Source organism: Gracilinanus agilis, chromosome 5 (genome assembly GCF_016433145.1).
Source record: "Gracilinanus agilis isolate LMUSP501 chromosome 5, AgileGrace, whole genome shotgun sequence".
Lineage (NCBI taxonomy): Eukaryota > Metazoa > Chordata > Mammalia > Didelphimorphia > Didelphidae > Gracilinanus > Gracilinanus agilis.
Window position 1 is genome coordinate 122,370,662 of NC_058134.1, and position 23,949 is coordinate 122,394,610.

General features: G+C 36.8%; 1 protein-coding gene across 1 annotated transcript in view; it reads right to left on the minus strand.

The window, feature by feature from the left end:
- Positions 1–23,949, minus strand: part of NRF1 (nuclear respiratory factor 1) — a 134,247-nt gene that overhangs the window by 39,850 nt on the left and 70,448 nt on the right. The window contains exon 6 of the mRNA XM_044677387.1: positions 833–991. Within this exon, the coding sequence (XP_044533322.1) occupies positions 833–991 (159 nt within the window). The remainder of the gene's footprint in view (positions 1–832; positions 992–23,949) is intronic.

Below are 23,949 nucleotides of genomic sequence, written 5' to 3' on the forward strand. Positions count from 1 at the left end.
ATGAGCTATTAGGAGAAGAGTTTAAGAGCTGAGAGGGACCTCAAAGCACAAAAGTGTCATTTTACAGTTAAAGGAACTGTGGCCATCAGAGGCTGAATGGTCTGCTCCAGATCACATAGGCAGGAAACAGTGAAGAAACTCTGATTCCAGGGCCAGAACCCCTTCTAATGGACCACAACCACTCCATAATTATCGTCATTAAATAATGGTGCAGAGAATGTATTTTTTCAACTTTAAAGTATTACATACAAGTTTAAACTATTACCATCTTTGTTATCTGTCAAACATCCTGAAGACAGGAAGCTTTATGGGCATCCAAATAGATATTCCCAAGAAATTTATAAAATGAACGAAAAATGAATATGCTAAAAAGGGAGACGTTGGCTAATAAACCTTACCAACTATTTGCCCCCTCTATTTTCCAATAAATGGAAGTTTCTGAGCTAGTAAGAGCATGGGTAGGCTTACCAATAATTCACTCCACACAAGTGGCAGAGAAACCACTTGTTAGTCAACAATAAAGATAGTGAGGATTGAGGAAATATTCAAGTCTGTGAAGTGAATGCTACCTTTACTCCCAGCTAATATAATCTTTCTTTCCAGCACTACATAAAATTAAAACTGTCCTTAAGTGGTAGCACCCCTGTCTGAGGCCTTTAACCAAGCAGAGTGAAAAGGAAAAGTGTTGAGACAAATTGAGTTTAGTTTAAGTGGGCCAATTTGTCTTTTATTCGGTTTATGCTGCTCCAACTGATTTTGGGGGGGAAAAGGGTGATACCCATTTTTACAAATGATACATTCTTGAAACAGCTCAGTCTCAGGGAACACTCACTCTCTGTTTCTGTTCTTCTGTTCGGACATCACTTCGGACATTTGCCCATGGGATGTCCTCTGGCCACCATATCGGTTTACAACTCTCCTTCCCCCATCCTGGCTTCCCACGGCCTGTGGAGTATTTTAGCATTTCTGGGATGAATGCCCGGAGCTGAGCCTAGAAAAGAGATAACAATTAGAAGGCATGAAGAGATTTGAGACTGCTTTGTACTAGACTTGATTCCTCTACCTTTGTACCCATAAACCATGAAATTAAAGAGCAATCTTAGAAGACCCTGCAAGATCCCAAAGAGGACTAATAAGAAACTATAGCTTTACAGATAACTGGAAAAAATTAATGCTAGGAAATTATGTTCTTGGTTACATTTCCTGATCCTGTTCCTCTATTATTAAGAGCATCTGTCTGGGAAAAGGATTTTTCTCTCAAGATACTCTTGGAACTATGGCTTATTTTGCCCCTAAAGTTACCATAAAGTGAAGTAACTAATACCACAAAGGGCAGCAGAGTGGCAAAACAAAGTCAAGGGAACAGGGTCATTCTTTGGAACCAATAACTAGCTTTCAAAAAATCTAGTTTTAGAAAGTCATAGGTAAAAAGTTAGAAAAAGCAGACCATTAGCAAGAGTGTCTTAAAAAAGACATTTTTCTAAGTTCCTATAAGACATTAGAAGGACTCAAATACAACATAAAATGAAAATAGCATGCAATTATAGTGTAGAGTACAATCAGATTTATTTCATGAATAAGTGCTAGACCAGAAATATTACAAAATACAAAGAATCTATCATCATTTCTTCCCCTTCAACACCCAGGCCTACCAAGGAACTAAAGTTTAATGAGAGTATGATTATTTTGTAAAATTTCTTAATTGGCTGATGATACGTTTGTAACAAGTATTTACCAGGTAAGAATTATCCTTCCTCCTTAGCTTTGGTTCCAAAGACAAGCAGACATACCACTAAAGGCAGTCAAAGGAAATGCTCTTGCATTTCAGAGCCAACAAAAGCAACAAAACAGGAAGAAGCTTTTAAGTGTCAGGTCTAAGCACAGAGGTTCATATGTAAGGTAGAAATGGAAATAGTCGAGTACTAGTTACCAGACAGGATGCATTACTGCCTATACTAGTCATAGAGAATTCATATTAAAAAAAGGAATAATTAGGGTCAACTAGGTAGTTGGGTAGAGCACCAGGCCTGGAGTTGGAAGGATCTGGGCTCAAATCTGGCCTCAGACACTTCCTAGCTTGTGACCCCAGACAAGTAACTTAACTCCAATTGCCTGGCGGCCTTTACCACTCTTGTGCCTTAGGATGGACATTTAGTATTGATTTTAACACAGAAGGTAAGGATTATTTAAAGAAAAAAAAACACTTATTTAACACTGATTATAGCCATAACAAGGGGCTCCAGTTGGCAATGAAATCCTTTTTCTTTCTAGTTTCTGTGCCAAGCATTGCCTATTCACCTCTGTCAATAAGCCCCCACCTCTACAAGATATATTTTCTCTATAGGATATGACACAACATACTCCTGTATATATTTGGCTCTATGGCGTCAAGCAGCAGGCAAACAGGACTATATCCATTTGCAAATCCAAGCTATCAACTGGCCCATGAGGTCACTTCTCTGGTTATTTTAAGAAAGAGCATCTCAAAGTCATGTCTATCTTCTACCCTGAACACTCTGGAAAATGCCTTTTCCTCGTTCAAATTCAGAGAGAAACAAAAGGCTTAAACCCTGCCTGTATTAAATGGACTAACTTTGTATATTTTTTTTCCAAAAGAAAAATAAAACAGAAATAATGTTTGGGTCTCCCCTCATCCCCTCAGATGTAGTAAATCCAGAGAACTCTCCTCTTTTAAGTCTGAAGAAAACTTTATTTCTGTGGTTTCACTACTCAAGAACACTTAAGGAAATCTCTTTTTTTACACTTTTTTTTTTTTTAACCATTGTACTTCGGTGTATTGTCTCATAGGTGGAAGTTTGGTAAGGGTGGGCAATGGGGGTCAAGTGACTTGCCCAGGGTCACACAGCTGGGAAGTGGCTGAGGCCGGGTTTGAACCTAGGACCTCCTGTCTCTAGGCCTGACTCTCACTCCACTGAGCTACCCAGCTGCCCCTTTTTACACTTTTTTTTAAATTGTTTTTTTTTCAATTACAATTTTTTACAGTTGTTTTCTGACATTTTGAGATTCAGATTCTCTCCTTTCCTCTTGGAGGCAGTAAAAGGTCTGTACAGTAAGTTATATCCATGCTTTCATGCAATAAATATTTCCATATTCCCAGGCTATGACAGAAGGACATAGATCACATATGATTCATGAAGGAAATAAAAGTGAAAGATGATATGCCTTGATCTGCAACCATACTCCAGCCAATTCTTTGGCTATGAATAGCATTTTTTTTTTAAATCATGAGTCCCTTGGGATTATCTTGAGACCTTGTTTTGCCGATAATAATTTAGTCATTCACAGTTGATCATCCTATATTTGTTATGGTATATACTGTTTTCCTGGTTCTGCTCAGTTCAGTTTGCATCAGTTCATATAAGTCTTTCTAGGTTTTTCTGAACTCATTCTGGCCCTCATTTCTTAGGGCATGACAGAATTCCATTACAATTATATACCGCAATTTATTAATCCATTCCCCAGACACTCCTTAAATTTCCAGGTCTTTGCCACTACAAGAGAGCTACTAAAAATATTTTTATCTAAGTAGGTCTTTTTCCCTTATCCCTGATCTCTTTGCCATACAGACCCAGTAATGGTATTGCTGGGTCAAGAGGTATGTATAATTTTATAGCACTTTGGACATAATTCCATGATACTCTACAGAATGAATGTATCAGTTCACAGTCCCACCAATAGTGTATTATTGTCCCAATTTTCTCATATCCCCACCAACATTTATCATTTTCCTTTTGAGGCGATATCTCAGAGTGTTTTAATTTGTCTTTCTCTAATCAATAATGATTTGGAGCATTTTTCCATATGATTTTAGATAGTCTTATTTTCTTTATCTGAAAACTGCCTGTTCATATCCTTTGACCATTTATCAATTGTGGAATGCTCTGCGTTCTTATAAATTTGCCTCAGTTCTCTCTATATATTTGATAAATGAAGCCTTTGTCAGAGACTTGCTATAAATTTCCTCTCCCCCAGTTTATTTTGCTTCTAATCTTGGTTGCATTGGTTTTGTTGGTGAAAAAACCTTTTAATTTGATATTATCAAATTTATACCATTTTTTAGAAGAATACCATTTATAGAGAACATGTTATGTTCTCTATAAATTCTTTGGTCACCAATTCTTCCCTTATTATCCATAAATCCAACAGACAAACTTTGCCAATTTCCCTTGACTTGTTTATGGTAACACATTTTATTTCTAGATTCAAGTATCCATTTTGACTTTTATCTTGGTATGTGGTATGAATGTTGGCCTATGCCTAGTTTCTGCCATACCGTTCCCTAATTTTGCCAGAGGTTTTTGTCAAATAGTGAGTTCTTCCCCTAAAAGCTTGGATCTTTGGGTTTATCAAACACTAGGTTACTATGGTCATTAAGTACTATGCTTTGATAGGAAATCGTGATAAACTAAAAGAAAAGGTTGAATATTTTCAAGAAATTCAACTGAAGATTAAAGCCCCCAAAAGAACTTAACTTCTAAGTATGGTAGTTCAGTATAGTATATTCAAATTATATTTATTAAGACCTCTAAGCTGGTACTTGTATCCTTCCTGACTCCTGGGTGTCATATTATCTTATTGGTTTCCAGGGCAAGAGTCCCCAAACATTTTTGACCCTTGTAATCCTTATCTTTCAGTAAATCTTTCTATAATCTTTACTCAATATAAAAGGTAATCAGTTCTAGAATTTACCATGGATATGCACAGAGGAAATAAAAGTGATAAATAAGATAGTATAGTTACTTACCATACATTCCTGATGCCCAGCTTTCCTTGACAAGCTTTTTATATCACAAGTTGGGAACTTTTGTTCTTCAGATAGTAATAACAGTTATTATGCAGCACTTTTAAAGTTTACAGAGCAGGGGGCAGCTGGGTAGCCCAGTGGATTGAGAGCCAGGCTTAGAGAACGGAGGTCCTGGGTTCAAACCTGGCCTCAGACACTTCCCAGCTGTGTGACCCTGGGCAAGTCACTTGACCCCCATTGCCCACTCTTACCACTCTTCCACTTAGGAGCCAATACACAGTATTGACTCCAAGACGGAAAGTAAGGGTTTAAAAAAAATTTTTTTTTTAAGTTTACAAAGCACTTTAAATATATTATTTTATATGATACAACAACTGTGGGAGTTAGGTGCTATTGTTACACTTAATTTACAGATAAAGAAAATCAGAGGTTAAATGACTAGTTAAGTATCTGAAGCGAAATCTAAACTCAGATCTTTTCAACTTCACCTTCTTAGTGATGACCCTCTTTGAATTTAGCTAGGATGGTTCTTCAAGGACAGGCATACCAGTCAATCAATCAATCAAAAAACATTTATCAAGCAAATACTATATGCTATGTATGTAGTAGTTGCTGGAGATGGAAATAAAAAAGTGCTTCAAGGAGTCTATATTCTATTAGGGAAATAAATACATTGAGGATGGTAGCCAGGGAAGGGAATTTTTGTCTAGGCATTCACAGGGATTCTAAGTAGTCGTGCCCTTTCCAGTCTAGTCTAATGGAAGGCTTGAATCTGAAGCATTTCTAGTTTGACGAGGTCTGCCAGTCTAGTCTACCTCTAAGAACCTAGGGTTACTTCTTTGTCTAAAACTTCTTGTCTGAAGGCCTCACGTGATCTGACCTGGATTTAACTATCCAAACTCTGCTCTGGTCAGCTTGACTACCTTTCCTGTTACATGAATGTGCCCTGCTCATTCCTTGATCCATGCCTTTTTATGTCATGCTACTTGGAATGCCCTTTCCTATACCCATTTAAATCCCAACAATCCTTTAAGGCTCAGTTGAAGTTCACAGAGCCTTTCCTGACTACTCCAGCCCTTACTAATGTCTACTCTCTTAGAGTACCTAGTCTGTGACCAGAGAGCTGAATATTCAATGACAGACTATTGAGTATTTTCTCTAATTGTTTCAGATGTGTTATTCCTATTTTCCAAAACAAATCTAGAGTTCCTTGTCTCATTGAAAAGAGGTGATGAGGAAAACAATGCCATTTTTCCTAAAGGAAAAAACAAACGAATCATCTAAAGGGAAAAACACAAAAAGCAAGTCAATTAGGAAATTAGAATTAGAACTCATGACACAGAAAGGATCTCAGATTTAGTGCTAAAAGGGACTTTAGGGCTAATCTATCCTAATTCCATCACATAGTGAGAATAGCGACATTTTGACAGGCAAAGTGATTTGCTCAAGGATATTGCTCAAGGATATAGAAACAATCTCCAAATCTTTTGGCTCTAAGGATCTTCTGCATTTTCTACCATATAACATTTGTCCTTGATTTATACCATGAGATAGCTGACCCTGGACTTAGTAAGGAGACACTGTGGTCCAGGATTAAGAGACCTGGATTTGAAGTCAAGAGAATATTGATTTGAATTCTGTCTCTGACACTAGCTCTATCAGCTTGGGCAAGCAGAGATTAGAGAATGCAAATTTATGATGAAGCAGTTAATTTAGATTTCTTCTGGCTTCTTTTGGTGACTCACAAACAAGAGAAGAGGAAGCAGATGGATGTAATTCAGGGCTGAGAACTGGTCATAGATAAAAGCAGTGACAGCACAAGGGGGTAAAGGATTCAAAAGCATAGGATACCACAGTGTTGAAATGGCTAACTATTGATTTGAGGTTGAAGAGGGAGGAAAGTGAAGTCAGAGCAGGAGCAAAGGCCTCAGGAAGTACTGAGGAGTACAGGGATTAGAAGTCCTGATGAGAATGGAGAACAAGTACAAGAGGGGCCAAGTATTTTTTGCCAAAAATGATCCTCAAATGTGGCAGCCAGAAATGAACATAATACTGCAGATGTGGTCTGATTATGTATGTCAGAGTTTAGAGAGGATATCATCTTCCTTGTTTTAGACACTTTCTTCTATTAATATAGCATAAGACCAACTTTGCTTACTTGTCTACCATATCCCACTGTTTGTATTTCAGCAATACTGTTGGCTTGAAAACCTCATAAATCTTTTTTATATTAAGTGCTCCCTTCATTCTCTTATAGGGTTGATTTTCTTATTTTTTTTTAATTAAAGGATAGACCCTCTAATAAATCCCTATTAAATTTCCTATTAGGTTTGACCTACTTTTCCAGTCTCTTGATAGATTTTTGGATCTTTATTTTTTAAGACAACATATTGACTCTCTACCAGAGTCATGTCATCAACAAATCTATTGATAAGGATTTCATCTCTGATTCCATTCCAATCACCGGGAGGCATAGCAGAAACAAAGGGCCTGAGTTCAAATCCCACATTTGACCAATACATGTGCAACCTTAAGCAAATCTCTTCCATTCCCTAGGTCTCATTTTTCTCATCTGTAAAACAAGGAAGTTGGACTAGATAGCCTCTGAGGTCCTTTTCATCTCAGGAGCTAAAATCCTATGAAGATTGCTAAAAATGATGAACAAAATTGGTCCAGACTTGAAGCCCTTTAATATATTAGTGCATGATTTCTATCCAATAGTATGTAGGGCCACTTGTTCAACCTCTCTAGAAACCATCTAGTTCACATCCTTCCACTTTACCAATAAGAATACTGTTCAAAGCCTTTGTTCAATATCTTACTGAAAAAAAAATCCAGGCATATTGTATATAATGTGCTTCCTAAGAAGAGTTTTTCATGGCAAAGAGGAAATGAATTAATCTGGCAGGACTTGTATTTAATGAGCCCAGGCTGGCAGCTAGTGATCACTACTTTCCTTTCTAGATGCTTACAAACATATGTATGATAATCTGTTCTGAAGTTTTCCCAAGAATTAAAATGACCAGACCAGCCTAAAATTCAATTTAATCTACTTGCTTCTTTTTTAGGAAATCAGAGACTCTTCTCTGTTCTCATGACACTTCTTTTTTCCACAATTATTTAAAAATCATATGGAGGAGCTCTTTCAGATTCTAGAATGCAATCTTTCAGGCCAGGGCAATTATCAATTCATCAACATACACTGATTAAGTGTCAACTCTGTGCCAGGCACTCTATTGGGCAATAGGGAGCCAAGAACAAAGAATCAAACAACCCAGACTCACAAGAAGCTTACATTCTAATTGGGAGGACAAGAAGCCCACATATAATACAGATAGAATAAATACAGAAAGACAAATAAGCAAGGTCCCACAAGTTAGGAACAGAACAGTATCTAAGCCAGAATCAATTTGGAATAACCAAAGAGACCCTAATTTTTCTGTAAGTCAACAACAAATTACAGAAAACTGCCCTGTTTACTAAGAGAATTTAAAAATATTTTCTAATGCAAAATGTCATTTGCTAAGGGCACCATGAATGAAGGAAAGAATGGTCCAACCACTCCAGTGGTTCCCCATGGCCTTTGGGATCCAAATCAAATATTAAGTTCTCTGTATTGCTTTTGAAGCCCTTCATAACCTGTTACCACCACCACCACCACCACCACCACCACCACACACACACACACACACACACACACACACACACACACACACACCCTTTCCAGTGTTCTAACAACTTACTTTATAACAGACTACAAATAAGACACTCTATCTCTTAGTTCCATGCATTTTCTCTGGCTGCCCCTTGTGTTTAGAATGCTTTCCCTTTTCAAACTCTTCTCACTGGCTGTCCCGGCTTCCTTCAAACTTCAGCTAAAATCCTATCTTTTACAGGAAGCTTTTCCAAATCCCTCTTAATTCTGGTGACATCCCTTTTAAAATTATTTCATATTTTCTTTGTGTATAGGTTGTACATATTTGTTTGCTTGTGTCTCTCATTAGAATCTGAATTTCTCAAGGGAAGAAACTACCTTCTGTATCTCAGGCAGCTGTGGTACAGTAGATAGACCTCTGCACCTGTAGTTAGAAGACTTGAGTTCAAATCCTACCTCTGATCCTAACTAGCTGTGTGACTCCAGGAAAGTCACTCAACCCCTCTGTGTCTTGGTTTCCTCAGCTGTAAAATGAGAAAGATAATAGCAGCTACCTCATAGGGTTGGTGTGTGAATCAAATAAGATGATAGAGCACAGTGTGTGGCACAGAGTAGGTCCTTAATAAATATTTACTGACTGACTGAATAGATGAAAATAATTTATTAAGTGTCTATTATGTAAAAAAAGCACCATGGGCTAAATTGTAGCAATACAAATAGAAAAGACAGTCCTTGCTCTCAAGGAGCTCACATTCTAACGAGGAAGGTAATGCAAATGGGTAAAGGTCCCATGATTTTTAGGAAGCAGCAGCAAAGCAGATGTTGATATCCCTTCTTTAATGTCATTTCCACTGATAAAATATTAGTTTTTGATTTTGAACCATAGGACAGTGTCAAAAACTTTGGAAGGAAGAACTTTTTTTGAACATGAATTCATAAAGACATAAATGTAATATTCATATTCATAAAGGCAAACATAACACACTATTCCTGTAAATGTCTTGGATTCCACCCACTTTTAAACAGGTCACCCAATCAGTAGTGTTGGACCTCCGTAATAAGCAGTGAGAACAAAGAAAAGCTCACTGCCAAGGGGGGAAAGAGTTAAATGACTCTTTCCCAGGATTCTATATTGTACTTCTCATTACCAGATTGATTAATTACTGGTCCTAGAGAGTTTCAGAGGCACAGGCTACTCAAGGAACTTGTTACGGTAGGTTTGTATTTAATCCACTGGGGAGACAATCAACAGGAACAGCAAAGTTAAAGCCTAATCACGAAGACTTTCTTTAATTGGCATTTTAAGGGGCCAGAACAGGTTTAAAGGGTCTATTATACCAATCTATCCTGCCTTAGGCAACCCGGATTAAAAGAAATCAGACAGGGCATTCTGAAATTTAGCCTCAGTGATTCCATCCCAAACCATCAGAGAGCAGGTTTCTAAAAAAAAAAAAAAAAAAGTTCCACTTTATGTCAGACTAGGCATTTGCTTTCAATGCTCTTATTGAAGGAATGAACCATTTAAACAGCAGAGAAAGGAGTCTGAACTAATCCTAGTCGTAAAATAGAGATGCTACCATGTCCCAAATATGGAGGGAAAGAGGAATGAGTTGAGTAAGGAAGGCAGAATGAAGAAGTATATAATTAGAATTCAGACAATGGTTTAATTGTTTTATTTCATAATTGTGAATTTCCAGGTTGTCTTCTAGAGCTGTGTGTGTGTGTGTGTGTGTGTGTGTGTGTGTGTGTGTGTAAGCACACATGCATTTATTATAGTCTATACAACATTATCTGTGATACTATTTCCCTCAGTTTGCATGGACAGATAGGTGACTATCTTAAAATCTTGGGTGTGATAAAAGTGCTTCCATAACCTTTCACTTCAACTCTGACTATTTTCTACCTTTAAAGAATGATCATTTTCCTTCTCAATAGGATAAGCCCTTCTACCTGCAATGTACTTTCTCTCTTATCTTTTGATATCACTATTTGATGTCATTTTAACTGACTTCTTCCCTTTAGACACATCGTTTACACTAATCTTCAAGATACTCAAGCTACTATCCCGTCTTTCTCCTTTCCTTCACAGACAAGTTCAATTCATTTCAACTCAGCATGAATTTATGGAGTGCCTGCTATGTCCCAGGCATTGTGCTCCAGAATAAAAAGATAAAAATGGAACAATCTGTATCCTCAAGGAGCATTATGTTTGCATTCTATGTGTGAAATTCTTGGAAGGCAATGTAATCCTGACTGCCCCTCAAACCTACCAATCACATTTTCTATTTCTGATCATTCTTCTTCAGTCTCCTTTCTATGTCATAATTTAGATCATGCCTCCACACAGTGGATGTCCCCCTAAGCTCTGCCCTGGGCCCTTTTCGACTCCTTCTCTACACTCTTTTCCTTGGTATCCATCTCATCAGCTCCCAAGGGTTTAAATATCATCTCTATGCAGATGATTTCCAATCCTATATATATGTCCAGCCCTGGTCTTTCTCTCTCAACCTCTATATGTACATCTGGCAACTGTGTATCAGATACTTCAAACTCAATGTCTCATAGGCAGCTCAAACTCATCAGGTCCAAAACTGAACTCATTTTCTTTTCTCCTAATCCCACTCTACTTCTTTCAGTCCCCCAATCTCAAGGCCCATTTAACTCTTCATTTTCCCTAACTCCATATATCCATTCAAGTTGCCAAATTTTGTCAATTCTACCTCCACAACATCTCTTATATCTGTCCCCTTTTCTCTACTTAGATGCTTACACCCTAATTTTGATACTCATCACCTTCCATTTGGACTACTGTTCAATGTCTTGATAAATATCCCTATATATCTTTTTTTTTTAAACCCTTACCTTCCGTCTTGGAGTCAATACTGTGTATTGGCTCCAAGGCAGAAGAGTGGTAAGGGTAGGCAATGGGGGTCAAGTGACTTTCCCAGGGTCACACAGCTGGGAAGTGTCTAAGGCCAGATTTGAACCTAGGACCTCCCGTCTCTAGGCCTGGCTCTCAATCCACTGAGCTACCCAGCTGCCCCCCCCCCCCATATATCTTGATAAATATCCCTATCTTAAGTTTTTCCCTCTCTTCCCCAACCCATCCTCAATATAGCTGGGCAAGGGTGATTTTTCTAAAGAGCATGTCTGACCATATTACTCCCCTGCTTAGTAAATTCCAATGGGTTCTTCTATTGCCTACTGGATCAAATATAAGCTCCTTAGTTTAGTTGGTAAACTCCTTCCAAACTTGGCTCCAAACTACTTTACCACCATCTATCGCAGACACTGTGGTCCGCCTGGACAGTCCTTCTTGCTGTTTCTATACCTGACGTTCCATCTTCCAACTCCATGCTTATGCAATGGCTGGCCCCCAGATGTGGACCCAACTCTGGTATCACTTTTGTCTTTGAAAATCCTTTGTTTTCTTCAAAACTCTGCTCAAGGACCACCTTCAACTATGTCAGATCTTTCCTGATCTCCCCAGTTGCTGGTACTCTCCTCCCCTAAATGTATCTTGTATCTATTCTACATGTACTTGTGTTTATTTATGTAAACAAATGCTTTTTTCTCTATATACATAAATATACAATATTCCTTCTAATCTGCCCTCCTAAAATGCACTGACCAATGACATGTATATGATTAAAATACAGTCTCTATTTAATCAAGTATAATGTTTTTATTTTTATGTTTATATCTTTTCAACTGTCAGTATTTATCTGCTGCTGAATTCATTTTGTATAGCCTAGAATGTAGCCTCATGTGGAACTAAGCACTTAAATGCCTTTTGGTAACGAAAACTTTAATTGGATATGTGGAAAGAGGAAATGTTATAAAGGTTACACTGCTCCAAAAAAAGGAACACTGGATGGTCACTGATTTGCTATACTTTTGCCAGTTTCAACTTTTTATCAAAAGAAGGGAACACCATTCTTTTAAAATTGTAAAGTCCTTAGGTTTTTTTCAGTCGTCTAAAGCTTTCATTGGCAATAATAACTATGAGAGTATTAAAAATATTGAATGAGATTTAAAAGGTTATAGGATGGTTAAAATTCTATGTTTGGCCACCCCTCTGAGGCCTTTTAATTACCACAAAGGAAAGAGTCTGAAAGCTGTCAGTTATATAGCATTAGAGACCATCACTCATGATAATGCATTCCAATGAAGTTTTGCATATCAAATGTGAAAACAAAGTTCTACACTACATTTAGTACAAAGTAAGATTTAATTTCAGCACAATAACCTTGGAATGTAGAGCTACAGGTTTGTCCCAAAATCTCCTTACCCCTCTTTCCATGTCCTTAACCAGTGCTATCGCTGGCAATTTGCCAGCGTGAAGATATTTTCTCCATAATATGAGACCACACTATAGTCACAGAGGCCTGTTCCAAACTTGGGAGTAGCCGACCACGACTAACTTTTTTCTTTCAGTGTGTTAAATATGTGTATGTTGAAACCAAACAAGCTTTGTTCTAAATATCATTCTCCTTTACATAAAGAATATGAGGCAGTTTTTTAATCATACTATACCATCTTTGACAGATCCAGTGGGGATGGAATCAAGATGGCAGAGTGAAATGAAACATTTTTGCCTAGCTTCCCAGCATACCTCCTCCATACAACCTAGGAAATATGCCACATCAAATTCTGATTGGGAAAGCCAAGAAAATGTCAGAGTGAGAAGGAGACAGACAGAAAGGTCTACAGATTGAAGGCAATGGGGCTGGCCAGGTGCATGTGCACATGAGGGCAGTGGGAGAGAGCATTCTAGAGCTCAGGGATGGAAAATGGGATATGACAGTATCAGGCCAGGAAATACCAGGACAGGGGGCTAGAACAGGTAGCATCTTGCAGTTCTGTTACCCAATACCTAGTTCTGAGTGATAGATCCAGGATAGACAGGAGCAACTGCAAGTGAGGATAGGGCCCAGATAAATACTGAGCACAGAACAAGTTCTGTTCTAAAAATGTTGCTGTATATTATTGGTGGAGTTGTGAATTAATCCAACAATTCTGGAAGGCAATTTGGAATTATGTGCAAAGGGCTTTAAAAGAATGCCTGCCCTTTGATCCAGCAATACCACTACTAGGTTTGTATCCCAAAGAGATAAAAAAAATGGGGATGGACCTGTTTGTACAAAAATATTTATAGCTGTGCTCTTTGTGGTGGCAAAAAATTTGAAAACGAAGGGGTCTCCCTTGATTGGGGAATGACTGAACAAATTGTGACACATGATGATGATGGAATACTATTGTGCTATAAGTAATGAAAGAACTGGAAAAACCTCCATGAACTGATGCAGCATGAAATGAGCAGAACCAGGAAAACATTGTATACACAGAGACTGTAACATTGTGGGATGATCAAATGTGATTGACTCTGCTACTAATAGCAATGCAATGATCCAGGACAATTTTGAGACTTATGAGAATGAATGCTATCCACTGCTAAAGAAAGAACTGTTGGAGAAGAAATGCAAAAGAGAACATATGATTTATCACTTGTTTATATGAGTATGTGATTTGGGATTTTGTTTTTAAAAGATTACACTATTACAAAAATGAATGATATGGAAATAGGTTTTGAGTGATAATCCATGCATAACCCAGTGGAATTGCTTGTCAACTCTGGGAGGGGGGGAGGGAAAAGGGGAAGGAGATAACATGAATCATGTAACCATGGGGGAAAATTTTTCAAATAAAATTTAAATAATAAAAATTAAAATGCAGCTGTGTGACTCTGAGCCCAGAAACAGAAGGGTAACTCAGTTCTGGCCTTTAGCTCAACATATAAGTCTGTAATGGAATAAACAGTACAAGAATGTCCCAGACCGAGTTACAGAACCTCCCAGTGGCCTAACAGTGACTGAATCCAGACCGAAACTCGTCCATGCACAAACCAACAAACCCAAACCAGAAAACATGCAGTGGTGAGACCTAGAGGGCAACAATTAGACTTTTTCCTGGAGCACACCACTTTGGGAGCACTGAAAACTTGAAGGCACATTAGCCTGCATAACTTGAGTTATGAAAGCACCAGAAGATATAAAAGAACAGAAGCTCAATCCAGACATATCTTCCAGAAGTAAGCAAAACCCAGAACTAACTTGAAGTTCAAAATCAAAAAGTAGGCTGGAAGAATGAGCAAAAAAAAAAAAGAAAAAAGAAAAAGAAACTGGCTAGAAAGAGCAAGCTACTAAGGGTATAGAGAAATTCAGGACATAAACACAGAGGAAGACAATATTTTGAAAACATGGAAAAGCAATATCTCAAAAAAATAAGACTGGACACAAGCACACAAGAATTCCTAGAAGTTAAAGGTTGTTTTTAAAAGCAAAAAAATCCAAAATTAAAACCAAATGAGAAAGGAAGAGTTAAAAAAAAAAAAGGCAGTGAGGGATGAGAAATTAAATCTATGGAAGAAAGATAAAAAGAGAATTAGCTACTTGGTAAAAGAAATACAAAACCTTACTGAAGAAAAGATTTCAATGAAAATGAGAATTTCATCAAACAGAAGCTAATAACTCTGTGAAACATCAAGAAATAATAAAACAAAGTTTAAAAACTGAAGGGAAAAAATGTGAATTATTTCATAGCAACCAACCCAAAAAAAAAAAAAAAACGATTAAGGAGTTTAAGAACCATTGGACACCTAAAAGCCATGAATTGAATTGAAAAAAAAAAAAGATCCTAGACATTATATTATAAGAAATCATAAAACCACCCATATATCTTAGAAGAAGCCAATGTAGAAATTGAAAGGATCCACTTGTCAGCTCCTGAAAGAAATCACAAAATGAAACCTCCCAAGAATGTTATAGCCAAAATCCAGAGCTTCTAGGTCAAGTTAAAAATATTATGTCTCCAGAAAGAATTTAAGGCCCACAGAGCCATAGTTAAGATCTCATAAGATTTAGCAGTCACTGGTATAAAGAAATGGAGAGCTTAGAATATGATATTACAAGAGGCAAAGAATCTAGAATTAAAAATATCTTACACCAGCAAAAATAAATATAATCCTGCATGGGAAAAAAAATGCTTTTAATGAAATAGAGTATTTTCAATCATTCCTTGATGAGTAGGCCAGAGAAGAAAATCTGACATTCAAAAACAGTGATACAGGGGCAGCTGGGTAGCTCAGTGGAGTGAGAGTCAGGCCTAGAGACAGGAGGTCCTAGGTTCAAACCCGGCCTCAGCCACTTCCCAGCTGTGTGACCCTGGGCAAGTCACTTGACCCCCATTGCCCACCCTTACCAATCTTCCACCTATGAGACAATACACCGAAGTACAAGGGTTTAAAACAAAACAAAACAAAACAAAACAAAAAAACAGTGATACAGGTAACCCCTTATATCACTAAGACTTGTAGAAGGAGTCTAATTTAGACTGAGGCCCTAGGTATGTTCTTATTATGTTTAGATGGTCTCAAAAGAAAAATGTAGAGGAATGTCCTGAAAGAGAGGGGAAAGGAAAGAATAGGGACTATTATCTTGCATAAATGGGTCACACAAGGAAGAGTTTATATAACAGAGGAGGTGAGAGGAAGAGCAAGTGACACCTGAACCTTATTTTTTTTTCTAAAATGGTTAAGGGAGAGGAAAATATACATACAAAGTTGAGTACAAAAATTCATTTTACTCAATAGGGAAGTAGGAGGCAAAGGAGAAATGGAGCGGGTGGGAATAAGAGGATGAGTTGATTAAGGGAGGTAAGGGCCAGAAGCAAAACAGCCTCATAAAGAGGAAAAATGAGAAGAAAAAGTATTAGACATTAGGATGGAGGAAAATATTTAGCAATTATAACTGAATGTGAATGAGTTGGATTCACCCATATAATGGAAAAACACTGCAAAATAGATTAGCAGCCAGAATCCAAAAAGATGTTATTTACAACAAACACATATGAAACAGGAAGATACTCATGTGGTTAAAATAAAGGGCTGGAGCAGAATCCATTAGGCTTTAGTAGAAGTAAAAAAGGCAGGGGTAGCAATCATGATTTTAGACACAGCAAAAGCAAAAAAAAAAAAAAAGACTAAATTAAAAGAAATAAACAAGGAAAACATATTTTACTAAAAGTTAACATAGGCAGCTAGGTAGCAGAGTGGATATAGAGCCAAGCCTGTAGTTGAGGGGAACTGGGTGCAAATCGGAACTCAATCACTTCCTAGCTGTGTGTGACCTTGGGCAAGTCACTTAGCCATGTTTGCTAAAATTCTTAAAGGAAATTTAAGAATTTAAGAACTAAATTCTTAAAGGAAAAGTTAAAGGAGTTACAGAAAAGAAATAAGACAATAAAATTCTATTAGTGGCAGACCACAATTTGCTCCCTCTCAGACCTAAAATAAATCTAACCATAAAATAAATAAGAAATAAGTTACAGAGGTGAATCAAATTTTAGTGAGATGCAATAGATACCCTCAGGGAGAGGCTTTCTATATATCTATATATATATATATATATACACTTCTACTCCTCTAAAAATCCCTATTCTGATGCCTCATTCTGAGATCCAAGAGACCCTGGATTCTCATACACGGATGTTAGTGAAGTAAAGACTGTCAAGTTCTACTATGGGGTAAAAGTTTCAAGTGCAGTAACCATGTTTATTTTTCAGGGTACAAACCAGTTAAGTATGGAGAATTCCATGGCTAATAGGTTAAAAGTATACTAATGTCATATCATGAAACAAAGAAAAAAACAAAAAAAGTCCTCAGTTTGATATGGCACCCTTCAGTTTCTACAGTGACTGTGTATGGCTTCTCTACATGGGCCTCTGGACATTTAGTTAGGCTGGTTCTCAGGTCAGCAGAAACAGTAACTAAATGGGACTATAATTTGTTTGTGATAAGAAACTTTATATCTAGGTCATGTATGCAAATGGAAGTTTTTGGATTTAAGGAGTGAGATGTTGTCTAAAAATCATTTATGCTAGGCTGCATTGGAAGTTTCCTTGCAGTTTTTGTCAAATAGTGAGTCTTTATCATAATAGTTGGAATCCTTGGATTTACTAACCATTATGCTATAATATTCAGTTTCTTCTAAGTCTTGTGTACCTAATCTATTTCACTAGTCAATTTTTCTATTTCTTTTAAGCTTATACTAAATTTAATTTTGATGATAACTTCTTTGTAATATACATTTCCTTCCTGGAAGGAAATGTATAATTTTGATAGCCTTGAAAGACAGATTCTTTTTTAATTATTTTTTTGATGAACAAGTATTTTGTTTTCTTTCCCTCTTACATCCTCTCCTTTTCCTGTTGAGAAAGGAAAAAAAAAACCAACAAACGCTTTTGTAACACAGTAAAGCAAAACAAATTCCATTACTGGTCATGTACAAAAATATTTGCCTCATTCTGTATCCTGAATCTATCAGGTCTCCGTCAGATGGTAGGTAGCATACCTCATTACTGGTTCTCTGAAATCATGGCTAGTCATTGTGCTGATCAGAGTTCTTAAGTCTTTCAAAGTTGTTGTCACTGAATAAATTGTTCTACTAGTTCTGCTCACTTAGCATCAGTTCATACAAGTTTTCCCAGATTTCTCTGAAATTACCCCTTTTGTTTTTCTTATGGCAAAATATGTCATTACATTCATATACCATACTTGTTCAGCTCCTTTCTATTTGATGGGCAATCCTTTAGTTTCTAATTCTTTGCCACCACAAAAAGCTACCCTAATATTTTTGTACATATGGGTCTTTTGGAAGATTGAGTCTCAAGATATTTTGAAAAGAAAATAACAAATACTGAACCTAATCATTAAACAAAAAGGTGACAAAATAAAAATTGGTATTTATATAGTAATATAAAGTTTGCAAAGCACTGTAAATGAGCTTTATAACAGCAACATTATGTAGTATTACATATATGATCCCTATTCTGCAAATGATGAAGTATAGGTTCAGAAGAGTCAATGACTTGTCCATGTGGTCACATAGCTAACACATGTCAAAAGTGGAATTCAAAACCAGGTCTTCCTAATTCTAAGACTAATACATTAACTATTCTGTCAGGTATATATGTTCTTTTTCATATTATACTAGCCTATAGGCCTTCTTTCTTGTCTTGATAAAACCTTTATGAAAATAATCCACACATACATCAAGGACATCATTCCTGAAAGTATAAAAAGGGAATACGAAAGCTTTCATAAACAAAATTCATCATCTTTACAGTTACATGATTGACTAAGTCTCATGAAAATTATAGAGAAATCAAAATCTCATTCTGCTTCTTGTTTGCTGAGCTCCCTGAAGGCAAGTACTATTTTACTTTTGTGTTTGTATCTGCAGTGTCTGGTGTATTACCTAACACACAGAATGTGCCAAATAAATGATTTTTTGAGCAATGTTTAACCATGATTCCAGAGAACCAATGATGAGCATGCTACCAACCTCCCGATAAAGATGATAGGCATGGGGTAAAGAAAAAAACACAGTTTTCTGGATATGGCCAATGTGGGAATTTACTGTTATTTTACTTTTTCCAATGGGAGTCAGGGAAGCAACTAGATGAGAAGATGAGAAAACTGATTCATTCATTTTAAAAAAATAAAAAAAACAAAAGGGTGGTTGTTGATAGGTTGATCATTTAAAAACCATTTGATTTGTTATCTCAAAATATTGCCATATTCTTCTGTTGATAACGAATGGCTGCAAGTCACTAAACACTATAGTTTCTAAAAGTACAGTTGCAAGTTAATCAAAAGACAAGGGAGAGGTATATCATGAACAGAATAGGCTATGACAAAAGTGTATAGAACTAGAATATCATCAGCTAGCTAACTATGATATAACAATAATAATAGCTAATATTTATATAGCCATTTAAAAGTCTAAGTGTTTTACATATATTATCTCATTTTATACTCACAATTATCCTTTTAGGTAGATGGTATTATTATCCCACTTTACAGATGAAGATACTAAGAGGCTGAGAGAAGTTAAATAACTTGCCTGGCATTACAAAGCTACTATCTGAGGCAGGATTTGAACCAAGTCTTCCAAGTCCAGCACTTTATATTCCTTATACTACTTATGCCCTGGGAAAGGAAATGGGCTGGTCATTTATCAAGACTGTAGGTCCATGTGTTCCACCAGAAGTGATGACATGTCAAAGGATAGACAAAAACCCCAGCAACTGGGTGAGCATTGGAGCACAAGATTTTTGAGAGCATATGTACCAGAATCATATAGGATGAGAAGACTTAAATGGAACGTTCAAATAAATAAGGTATAAAAAAGTCATCATAGTACCCATGTCTTCACTTATCTACCTAAATATTCGCGCGAACATATTTTCTTGTGCTGGTGAAGCTTTATTTCCCAAAAGACCTCTAAAGGAGGACAATTAAACTGAAGGTGGTTATTTTCACATTCTCTTCTTCAAAGAACTAAATAAATCCACACCAGTGATGATATATGCACCTGTTAATTTTCTAGACCCAATGAAATGCCTCTTAACTGTCCATGAGAGTTTGCATCATTAAACCTTTTACAGGGTTTTATATACTTCTATACTTTATATAAGAAAAAGGAACAAGTATTTTTTTTGATAGAGTTACTTTTTTCCACTTATTGAAACAATCGAATTCTTTCATCAAATGGCAACAATGGGAAAGAAGCAATGGGAAAGATAAATAAAGCTAACATTTAGGACAGTTATTTTTATGCTAAATTTTTTTTGATCACTCCTGGAATTTTATGTTGGAGCAAGCATATATTTGAAGGAAAATTCATTTTCTTGAAATTAAAATTCCAGAGGTAAACTTCAACTAAACTGGTAACAGAAAAATAATTGTTTATCTATGCCCCCAAACCTGTCTTTTGCCTTCCCATTTATTTTGCTATTTATATTCTATATGCTGAACATAGTCTAATTCAGTGCTCAGAGATATTTTCTGTATTAGAAACAACAAAGGGCCTATTTGATCTAATTTATGCTGAATAAAAAGGAACTTATGGTTTTCTCAGAAACCCAAGATCAGTCTCTTCCTTGGGTTCCCATACATGTAACCTTTTAAGAGCTAGAACCCTATTTCTCAAACATGATTAACTTTGTTCCCCCAATTCATTCAGTCAAGTAGCTATCTCAGATAATCTCATCTCAATCCCTCTCTTCCTCTTCCTCCTCAATTTCTAGGTCTGTGTACCCAACACTTCCCAGTAAGTGCTAAATGTATCTTTGAGACTTCTATCCTATTTCCACTTCTAATCTCACTTTAGCCTGCCTGCTCTCTACCTACAATATAGATTCCTGGATTTATGAATTATATAAATATAACCAATCTCCATTAAGACTCTGGAATTCTTCTCCAATTCCACAGCTCTCTATCATGGAAACTAACCTTTGTACAACCTGTCTGCTAACTAAAATGTAGTCTTGAAAGCTCATAAAATGAGCCACTTATTAACAGGATTTTTTTTGTCAACTGAGGGTTCACAAGAAAACCTTTTATTTCAACTCCTGCTAAAAAACCTTCCCATAATGTATTAATTATCTGCGAATTAGTACAACAATCTGGAGTCATCAAAAATTAGTAACTTAACTGTATATGTCCTTTAGTTGAACAATTTTACTATTGAGCAAATAACCTTCGGACAACAAAGACAGAAATGAAGATCCAATAAACACTAACATAATTCACAGTACCACTTTTTTTGACAGCAAAGAACTGAAAACAAAGTGGGTACCCCCCAGATAGGGGAATGGCTGAGCAATCTGTGCTGTATAAAGGAAGTAGGTTATCATTGTGCTGTAAGAAACAACTAATTTAAGTTCAGAGAAACATGAGAAGATGTGCATAAAACAGAGGTTGAGTGAAATGGGCTGAACAAAAGAACAGCATACACAAAGACTATAACTAGGTAAATGAAAAGGAAAAATAGGAAGCTTTTAAGTCTGAGTAACTGATATGTCAAACAGACTTCTTTCCTTCTTGGTAGAGAGGGAGATGATTACCTGGGTAGAATATAGCAAATACTGTTAGATTTAGTCACTAAATTAGATATTTTGGCTTAACTGTTTCACTTTGTAAAGGGAGGGTTCAATTTTCATGGTTAGGAAAAAGATTCAGAAGTTATTGACATTAAAAACAAAAAGAAATAAAATTTTACTATATAATGAGTGGAGAAGGAAATGGCAAACTACTCTAGTATCTTTGCTGAGCAAACCCCAAATGGGGTCATAGAGTCAGACACAACTGAAAAACAATGTAACAAATACTACAAAGTAATAGTATCTTAGCCTATACTTTGACATAGATAGTGGACAACCCTGGGCAGTATAATTTAATTATTCTCTGATCACTCAGCATGTTGCAGTGCCTCAGGGCCATAATTATGATTAATATTCTGATTATATGGCACTCTCCTTTTGGAAATCTCTTCAGAATCTATGTCACATTCTCTTGAATGTTGTCAATAGTGGCAAATCTTTGTCTTCTGAGGAGAGATTTAATTTTTGAAAAGAGTCAATAACAGGGCAATGTCACTTTGGGTTTTAAACTGATAGTCTTTCATGACCTAAAAATTCGCTCTGTAATGCAAGGATGCAACAGAAGCTTTTGTTCTTGCAAGAGTCAACTGTAAACATCCTGGCAGTTAGAAGTCTTAGAATGTTCACAAAAAGTCAGTTGGAGTCTGAGGCTTGAAGAGAGCTGATGTTCCAACTGAGGCTCTGCTTTAGCTTTCGGCTTTGCCTTGGCCTGTGCTTTTGTCTCTGGACAATTTGAACCTAGCTGATTTCTCTGGACCTCTCCCTGACCTCTCCATATTATACCCCTGTTATCTTTCCTGAATTTCCCTTTGGGCTCTGGGAGGAAGGGTGGTTTGGGTTTTGGTTTAGACTTTGTGGGCTTTAGTTTTCTGTAGGCAAGTAGAACATCCTTAAATCAAACTATCCCTTATTTTATTGATCCAGTAAATACTTTACTTTTAGTCAACCAAATCTTCCTGACTGGGAGAGCAGGCTCTCTATGATTCTAACCCTCCTGTGACCCTTCCCCCATCTTTAACTTTCTCCCTAGCGGCTATTACAAAACCCTAAACCCCTCTCTCCTTCTGATTAATCCTGATATTAGTAAATCCCCTTTGTTACCTACTCAAACCCTCTGGTGAATCATTGTGCCAAAGATTGAGGGAAGGGCTGAAGGGGGAAGGAGTTATTTTCTTTTATTTCTTGAAGGTACTGCAGACATCCATCTTGGCAGGAAGTCTCACCTGAGACTTCCTCCTGCCATCAGTTTCACTGACAGGGAGGAGTCCTTCAACTCCTCCCTCAAGGGACTTTAGAAACTAACAAGAGAAGCCCTCAAGGCAGATTTAAACATTTCTGACTGGCCCAACTCCTTTGTATCTATAGAGATACCTTTCCTCACCTTGAAAGATCCTGCCTATATCTCTCCAGTATCCCCAGTCTCTAGCCTCAGTGTCTAGCCTGTTCCAGCTACCCTCCTGTATACTCCCACTCATTCCCTTGCTATCCAATATACCACCTCATTCTTTCCTTCCCTATATTCAGCCATCCCCTTTCATTCCTCCTCCTATCACCTCCTCACCTTTATCCCTTTTAACCTAAAGATAAAGATTTACTTCATTTCTTTATAACAGCTCTGATGGCAAATAAAGAAGCAGCTCCAAAAATGTTGTGAGTAATAACAAAAGTGCTGAAATAGTTATAGTCTCTCATGGTGACAACTTTTATTTTACTTTTTTATTGATTAAGAAAATTTTTCCATGGTTACATGATTCATATTCTTTCCCTCCCCTCCTCTCACCCCCTTCCCATAGCCAGTGCACAATTCCACTGGGTTTTACATGTGTCATTGATCAAGATCTATTTCCATATTCTTGATATTTAGACTAGGGTAATCATTTAGAGTCACATCCCCAATCATATCCCCATCAACCCATGTGGTCAAGCAGTGGTTTTTCTTCTGTGTTTCTGCTCCCACAGTTCTTTCTTTGGATGTGGATAGTGTTCTTTCTCATAAGTCCCTCAGAAATGTTTTGGATAATTGCATTGCAGCTAGTAGAGAAGTCCATTACATTTGATTGTACCACATGGTATCCATCTCTGTGTATAATGTTCTCCTGGTTTTGCTCCTTTCACTCTTTATCAATTCCTGGAGGTCTTTCCAGTTCACATGGGATTCCTCCAGTTCATTATTCCTTTTAGTACAATAATGTTCTATCGCCATCAGATACCACAATTTGTTTAGTCATTCCCCAATCAAAGGGCATCCCCTCATTTTCCAATTTTTTGCCACGGTGACAACTTTTAAATGAAGCATTCTTTCTAGTATATAATTGTTTTCATATGTTTGTTGTTAAAAATCAGGCTTTGATAGCTTATAGTTATAATTAAGCTCATAGGATCATGGCTGTAGAATTGGAAAAAGACTTCAGAGGCATCTAGTCCAACTTCTACATTTTACAGATAAAGAAACTGAAGCCCTGGGGACTAAAGATTTGACCAAAATCGCAGAGTTAATACAGATTAAATGAGAGATTTGAACTGA